General features: G+C 40.9%; 1 protein-coding gene across 1 annotated transcript; it reads right to left on the bottom strand.

Annotated features, from left to right (window-relative positions):
* Positions 1-3,610: 3,610 nt before the first annotated feature.
* Positions 3,611-8,348, bottom strand: ppib (peptidylprolyl isomerase B (cyclophilin B)). Its single transcript, XM_085282871.1, has 5 exons — positions 8,124-8,348; positions 6,218-6,331; positions 5,956-6,049; positions 5,320-5,504; positions 3,611-4,023 (listed from the first exon to the last, which is right to left on the bottom strand). The coding sequence occupies exons 1-5, from the start codon at positions 8,256-8,258 to the stop codon at positions 3,901-3,903; spliced, it is 651 nt and encodes a 216-aa protein (XP_085138997.1). The 5' UTR covers positions 8,259-8,348; the 3' UTR covers positions 3,611-3,900.

The raw sequence follows: 8,348 nt of genomic DNA, 5'->3' as shown, positions 1-8,348 counted from the left end.
CACAAAACTGAACATTTGACCACAATGCAGGCAATTATTTTGCAAGAATGTAATGTTTTTGATATGCTACTTAGCAATGGTGGTGACACTCAAAGTGGAGTCAGTGAGAGCCCAATGAGAATCAATAAGATATCAATAAGGAATTTCATTGATATGTGATATAGATAATGGAAGTGTAAATATTAAATTCTTATCAATTCTCTCCCTATAAATAAGCACGGGTAACCTCAGTGTTTTATCGGTTTCTTTCATAAATGGACTGGTTAAAGTTAGAACAACATTATATCCTACATCAGCACTCAGAAGCACAGAGGATCTTTCTTTTCAGATCTGGTTCATCTTTAAATAAAATGACCCCATGTAGACCTGTTGTGTATTTCCTGCTGTTAAACTGTGGCAGAGAATAGATAAACACGATGGCAAAAGGGCAGGAGGAGGACGTTCGGCGCTCCTGTGTGACCGAAAGCTTCCATGCTTCTTGTTGTTGTGATTCTCTCCAGTGTTCGTTTAATCTCTTTGACAAAGCCTCTTGCAGGAAGCTATGCCAGATATGTCCGGCCCGTCATGGCTTTTCCAGCAACGCCAGTAAGTGAAGAATAACACAGTTTCACTGAACAAATCCCAATCGTCACAAACAAGGCCAAACTGAACAACAGAGGGTTTAACCAAGACCACGGTTGTGCCAACTCTGGGGCATTCTTTCCATATTTTGATTCTAATGAGTCATACAATGCCTGAGTGAATTTGAGCAAAACAAGGACTTCAGGGCCCAGATCTGCTATTTTGGTCTCCTAAAATATTTTCTTTTGGCCTGATTGTTGACAACCATTTAAAAATCATTTCCCTTAAGGGAGGCCTAGATTTTAGCACTGAAAGCTGTTTGGAGTCTGAAGTTGGAGGACTATAGCTTCACATTACAGTGATTTAATCTTAATTACACTCCAATCAAAGCTTTTCCTCACTCTGTAATTATGCAACTTCACAATCAACAACATCTGAAAATCAGCTTTGCTTTCCTAGTCTTTCCAGTATGCAGGTACGGGGTGTGCACCTGTAGTTTGTTTTTGTTCAGATGGCTGAAGCTGAAATGATCAAAGTTTACACTAAAATGGGAGCTGGTTCCACAGAAGAGACGCCCGGAAGCTGAAGGCTCGAGCTCCAATTTACTTTCACATACTCTAGGACAGCGGTCCCCAACCCCCGGGCCTCGGACCGGTACCGTTTGGTGCCGGGCCGTGAGAGTTGAGGCTCAGGTGTGAAATGTATGGTTTTCAGGGTTTTTATCGGTTTTCAGCGTTATTTTGTTATTGTTTTTGTCGTTAACTTGGTTTTCCTGGGTGTTTTCATGTGTGTTATGAATAAATCTTCTTTTTTCAGTACCGGTACTAGTTTTATTTTGTTGTATTTATCCGCGACTCTAGGACCCACAAGTAAGCCCACAGGCTGAGAACAAAGAGCTGTTTTTGGGTGATACGGTATTATGATGTCCTTAAAATAAAATAGGGCCTGATTATTCAAACCTTGTTTGTGAGGAGAAGGATTTTAAATTTCCAGGTTTAACAAGGAGCAAATGAAGAGAAGCAGTATGGGAGAAATATGCTCTCTCTTTGTAGCCTAGTCACTATTCTTGCTGCAGCATTTTAGATCAACTGAAGGCTTTTCAGAGTTTTTAGGACAACCTATAATAACATGAGTGAGTGAGTTTCACACACTTGACAGGATTTTTCTCATTTTAGACATATTGTGCAACACAAGAAAGCAAGAAAGATATCCTGCATATTTGTTTAACATGTGCATTGAAGGTCAAAATTGACTCCAAGATTCCTCACAGGAAGCCAAAGTAATGAGATTCAGAGCAAGTATTTGGTTAGACACATTGTTTCTAGGATCCTCTCCTTTCTTCCTTTCCCTTTTTCATAAAGAGATTTTTACTCTATGTTTCAGGGTGTTTACACTCCTTGTGGAAGAAAACTGTAAGCACACCATCAAATACTATACATCGAAAGAAAGATGTGCTGGGCATGGCTCTTGGAACAGAAGCTGTTTTTGGTTCACAAGCATTTTCCCACTCCTTTCCTCTCCTGTTATCAACAGGAAAGCTGTGAAGCCTAATATTACTTCCCATGTTTCCTTTCTACTCACAATTGCAACCTAAAGCAACACAGTGTTGCATCGTTCAAGGACATTTCATATGCTGCTCGTGTATATTAATGAGCTATTTATGTGCTTCGTATTCGGGGTACATTTATGATTCAAAGCAAATCTTTAATCTAAATGCAAAAAAGGTGAACAGTTCCTGTTAATTTTAACTCAACAGACCGCACCTGTCTACAAACGAGCGTTGGCTTTGCCACAGGAGCAGCGTGATATTAAAACACATCCCTACTCTGTCTACAGAGTGCAGCTGCTCTTTATTACTCTGCTTCTCTAAAAGAAAAACAGTGGTTACTGGATATAACTCCAGATCTATGAGTAGCCAGTGTCACTGGAATCCAGAACTCAGGTAGATGATGATACCCCATGAAGGTAGTGAGAGGTACTTCATTTTATTTTTTGGAAACTATCCCATGATGCAAAATCTTCGTGCAAACGATGTTTCAACACAGCTAATCAAACATTTATTAGTCATAAAACTTATTTAGGCAAAATTTAGCCGTCTTACATTTTTAAAACCTCGCTGGTGGATTTCTTATGCTCATTCCTGTTTTTGACTAGAGGATGAGGAGCCAAAACCAACTAATTAAATATATTAAATTATTAATTGAATGTCTCAATAATTAACTACAATTACAATTTTGATTAAAGCCAAGTGTGGCACAAATGCCACCAGCTGCTGACAACTTTAAATTCCTTTAACTAGAAGTGTCCTTTAATTGTGTTTAGAGGTGAGGAGCAGGAGCACAATCACATCTTTGTATGTCTGACACACATGACAATGAATGTGTGTTACTTAATTCTCTATTTTTTCCCTTTTTAGGCTCCGTAGTCACTGCTCTGTGGCAGTTTGTCTGACAACTGCTTGCACTGACTGCATAAGAGAAATATTCTGACGTAAAAACAGTTGTGCAAAAGTCTTGAGCCACCCCTCATTACTTTATTTTGCATCCAATGGACCAGATTCTCTAACTTTTTAAAGGTTCTCTTGACCAACAGTCCTCCAGGTTTTCTAGAGATCTTTCAAAGTTTTTCTTTGAACACCTCCTTGTACCATTTTGACTGTATATTGTAATATGCTCTTCATTTTACGCCACCAGCAGCCTTGACATGTCAGGATTTCACAACGTGGATTGCTATGGTGATGGAGCCGCCTTTGTGAAGAATTGACCTCAGTGCGGCTTCCTGGTTATCAGCTAAACTTATTTCTGTAAAAACCCATACTTTGAGAAATTGTTGAAAATTGTACTTTATTCTGCTCTCTGTGGTGCCGCACTGAGCTTCACACTCTGGTTTCAGTTCCCTGTGATAACAGCAGGCAAGTCGCTCCACCTAGTGCTCACAAGAAGAACTGCGTGACTTCATAAAAACCTTGTGTTAAAACCAAACCGATCTTTTATGTAAATGCATTAAATACATGAGCTTCAAGGAGACCGCAATGAAATGTACACATCAGTTTAACAAAAACTGAAACCTTTATTTCAGATTTCATTTCCTTTTTCTTACAAAAAAAGTGCACCTTGGAATGCTCGTTGTTAAATGGACCCAGTATGTTGTCACGGTTGCTTGAAGTTGATCCTTTTCTGGTGCATTAAGACAGCAGCCACTGAATTACCCCAAACCCCTCCCCCTGGACCACAGAGCCGAGTGTTAAAACGAGGTTGCCTGCACGATTTCTCCTTAAACCCACCCACTTGCCCCCTCCTTCCCCAGTCCGGCTCTCCTAGTTAACCTTACAGCAGCGCTCTACTCCTTGGCGACTGCGAATGGCTTCTCCACTTCAATTTTTCCACAGTCGTGAATGATGACATCTTTCAGAGGTTTGTCACGCCCGTCGGTCTTCGTTTCCTCGATCTTCTTCACCACGTCCTAGAAGATAAAACGATGAACGTACAGTTACATTTTCCCCCTCAACAAGACAATAAGTACATAAAATCAATACAGGGTTAATTTGAAAGAAATGTACTCTTCTTTTGGTCAAAGTTGAGCAATGTACAGTTTAACCCTGAACTACAAAATACAATTTTTTGAAAGCTTAATAAAAACATTTGCATAACTTTATATATTGCTACATGCAATTTATGGCCTACAATGCATAGTGCACTTTATTTACAGTTTAAAGAACAAAGTACAGTACTGGAGTAATGTCCTTAATTGTCCATATCTAGAAGTTTAGAAAAAAAACCACACTGTATGATAAATTATAAATTATGTTGTGCTGCTTTGATGTGCAGAGCACACAGTGGTACCACTTTCTACCTTGCATTTACTTTTGATCTCACACCCAGACACGTGGAAAGCTACTAGCAGTTTTCTACTCTTTGAGCACTCAAAGCACTTTCTTACTGCAAGCCTCATTCACACAAACATTTAGTGCTTTTTTTGTTTGTTTTAAAAGCCACACTCACACACACACTGATGATGCCTCAGAAGAAACTCAGAGTTTAGATATCTTGCCCAAGGATACTCTGACATGCAGACTAGAGAAGCCAATGAGGGATCAAACCGCCAACCTCCTGATTAGTATACAACCCACAATCTCCTGAGCTACAGTTCCCCCATCGGGTCAGTAAGCTGGCTCAATGATCTCATGTAGTCTGTAGCGCCCCATTCTGGTTTTCTTAAAGTTTGTGAAAAGAAACCAAACTACGGGAAAAGCAACAAGTTTAGAAACTCAAACCGACTTCGTATGAAAGCATCGACTCAAAAGGACACAGACAAGCTCGCGCCAGCCTGCCGAGAATTCCAGGCATGTCTGGACTTGCGTACATCCGCAGTGACTCCTTGGCGTCACACATGCCTAAACTGGGTCAAAGATCTGGGAACAAAGGCGGCAGCAGCAGCAGCATGCAACTGTTATTTATGTTTGCACGGGCTCACCTACAAAAACTCTATACAGTTTAGGCAGATTTTACTGACTGGGGCTGTTTTAGTTGTCTCGGCTTAAACTTAACAGCACATATGTGTGCCTGATTTATAAGAAGGGAAATAATTTTATTGCAATTATTTTATTTTCCCCAATTGCTAAACCTGAGTAAGAAATTGAACAATAAACTGATCAACTGTCTGTTTTAGTAGCTCAGATCAGCTCCTAGAATTCATATTTCAGGTGATAATTTCCCCTGAACCCCTTCAGCCATTTACATGACTCGGTGTCACACTCACCATGCCCTCCAGGACTTTTCCGAACACCACGTGCTTCCCATCCAGCCATGGAGTCTGAACTGTGGTGATAAAGAACTGGGAACCATTGGTGTCCTTGCCAGCGTTGGCCATGCTGAGCCAGCCGGGCCCGTAGTGCTTCAGCTTGAAGTTCTCGTCAGGGAAACGGTCTCCATAGATGCTCTTGCCTTCAAAGAGAAAAAGGTTTATATATTAGCCATTTCCACTCCCTCCCTGCACTGACCTTTGCAACTCATTTGAATGGCCTGATTGCTGCAAACGCTCATCTTCACTTTAATTATTCAGGAACGCTGAAAGCAGTCGCTCTCGGAATGAACTCGACCAGTAAAGCCACAAAAATGGTAAAGGAGTGTTTGTGAGCTGAACAGGCTCTTAGCACACAATAGATATGTTGATGCTGACTGTCTTTGGATTTGGCTAGAATTGAATGAGTAACCTTTTACTTGCCAAACCAATGTGCTAACCACACTATGGACAGAGAGACTTAACTATGTCGGCAGATTGTGATTACGTGCCTAACCCCAGCCCTGGTACATTGTAAGCCCAGGACAGTGAAAATGCAAATTAATTCCTGCTAGAAAAAAAAAAAAAAAAATCTGTCAAGTCCTGACGTCTCACCTCCAGTGCCGTCTCCTCTGGTGAAATCTCCACCCTGGATCATGAACTGCTTGATGACTCTGTGGAATTTGCTGCCCTTATATCCAAATCCTTTCTGTTCAATTGCAAATTACAAAAAATTATCATGAGCACCACTTGAAACATCTGAAATGAATGAACAGAGAAATACTGATTTTAGTTTCTGCCCATTTTGACCAAATCACCTCCTTCAGTTTATTCACAAATAAAATGGTCAATGGTGACAAAAGAAATGGCTTCTCACCTCTCCTGTTGCCAGGGCAGCAAAGTTGTCAACTGTTTTGGGAACGGTTTTCCCAAACAGTCCGATGACAACCCTTCCAACGTCTTCATCACCAATTCTAATGTCGAAGAAAACCTATTAAAAATACATTTAAAAAGGCAGTTAATAAAATCATTTTACACATGTTTTTGTTTGTTTTTTCAAAAAAATGATTTTTTTTAATGGATTTCCATCCATCCACATTCTTCTGCAGGCATGACGGTAGTACTCCAAGCAGAGTAACCCAGCGCTCACTGTCCCAAGCTACCACTGCCATGATCTTCAGCAGGACACAGACAGACAGCATGTCCTCCGTCCGGCCAGAGAAGGAGGCATCCAAATGCTTTAACATTTGCATCATTTTAGGCAAATGCAGCGGCTCAACTCTGAACCTTACGTTCCCTGCCCCCCAGTTCCACTATTCACCAGAAGACTGGATCCAGAACTCAAGCTGTGTGTGGAGGTGAGCCCAGCTACATCTAATTTTAGTTCTCAATCTCTTGAACTAGCTCTGCCTCCTTCCTGGGAGAGGTGATGTCCTGATTCGTGACCCAAGAACCAGGTTACCAACCCAGGATCAGTGCTCAAAGCCCCCTCCCCCCCTCCACAGCTTGAGCCAAGTCACTGATATTTAACAAAAAGTAAAAACTGGTGGGTCAGAATACTTAAATAGGTAGTTTATGTTCTCCACAACACTGAGAAGATTAAACTCCATGTAATTTAATGAACTGACAGCTGCAACCTAACCTCCCCGAGTAGTTTTCCTGCAGACACTTCCATGTGAAATTATAAGACTTTTAAAGACTGCTCATGTAAGCAAAGCAAGAGGAATCATTAGACTGAAGTTTTTTGTGCCTTTCTTCCCTTTGAGGTTGTCAAGGCACTTGCAGTTATTTGGTGGTAGGTCTGAAGAACACATTTAGTACATTTTTCTTCATCTAATGACCAAAAACAGCAAAATGCAGATTTTGAGTCTGGGGAAATCTCGCTACTGAAGGACAATTTTAATTTTCAAAATATCCCTGGTGTTTTTGTTGTTGTTGTTGTTTTTTTGGTTGAATATCAATCTTATAAGACCTGCAACATAAAAGTCCCGATGGTTAATGTGTGAAGTCGTATAAAGACTAAAAGGGTTTCCCCCCTCTTTTTTGTATTATAGTATAAAATATAACACCGAAATATCGTTTCAGCTGGCTTCATTATTGCGAGAAGTCTAACTAACATGTTCAGCAGTTTATTTATTCACCTACGACATCCTTTGATTGCATGATAAAACCACGGGAGGAAAAATCTTGCTTAAATTCAACTCTGACCTATGACACCACATATTATACATTTATCTAATAATGAAAGCAACTACTTGATGTTACTTATCGGGTTTTATAGTGAGTCTGTTCCAACACGATGGCTCAGTTAACGGCCAGTTTAGAGCCTTCTTCAATCTGTAGACGTGGACAAACCAGACACAATATGCCAGACAAAAACACCCGAACCCCACACAGCTGCAGTTTTATCTCTTTATATTAGATAAATAAATGAACAGATAAGGAAAAGCCAAAGAAAGGTGGGGCCATTTATGAACAATGTGTTTGAGATAGTTAAGATAAAGGCCTAACATTCTTGGCGAGCTAGCTCCATGATCTCCATGGACAGCTAGCTCTGGGATATTAGTCCATCAGCGTCAGTTTAGTCCTGACCTCACGGAGTGCTCTATAAATGCAATCACAGCTGATATCGGAAAAGCTTAAACGTCTGCTAGCTTAGCCAAGCAGACGGCGTCCTGCAAGCCAGCTTGGTTGTGACGTGGCTTTATAAGCTGCAGCTTCCCGTTAGCATCAGTGCACAGCGAGAAATAAGAGCAAAGATTTCTGCTAAGGCTAACACCCACCTTCGCTGTTACTTTGGGGCCTTTCTTCTTCTCGTCAGCAGCCGAGCCATTCGGGAAAGCGAGAAAAATCAGGGATCCCACAATAACTGTAACAGCTATGAGGAACTTCATCTTTCTCTCACAGAGTCTAACCATCAACGAGAAAAAAAAATTAACAGCCCGGGAACGGCCTGTTAGCGATGCTACGTTTATAAAGGGCCGGGGGGAAGGAGTGAGTGGGTATCC

This window comes from Mchenga conophoros, linkage group LG7 (assembly GCF_057382185.1).
Source record: "Mchenga conophoros isolate Kocher_MC1m ecotype Shallow Benthic linkage group LG7, M_conophoros_male_GT1.1, whole genome shotgun sequence".
In the NCBI taxonomy this organism is placed as follows: Eukaryota; Metazoa; Chordata; class Actinopteri; order Cichliformes; family Cichlidae; genus Mchenga; species Mchenga conophoros.
This window is presented reverse-complemented; position numbering and strand designations above follow the sequence as displayed.

What these genes read in the sequence shown, in the direction of transcription:
- ppib (XM_085282871.1), bottom strand. Translation starts at nt 8,258, where the DNA reads ATGGTTAGACTCTGTGAGAGAAAGATGAAGTTCCTCATAGCTGTTACA. An exon ending in CTGCCCTGGCAACAGGAGAG is followed by an intron (nt 6,050 to 6,217) that starts GTGAGAAGCCAT and finishes GCAATTGAACAG; the next exon opens with AAAGGATTTGGATATAAGGG. An exon ending in CAGAGGAGACGGCACTGGAG is followed by an intron (nt 5,505 to 5,955) that starts GTGAGACGTCAG and finishes TTCTCTTTGAAG; the next exon opens with GCAAGAGCATCTATGGAGAC.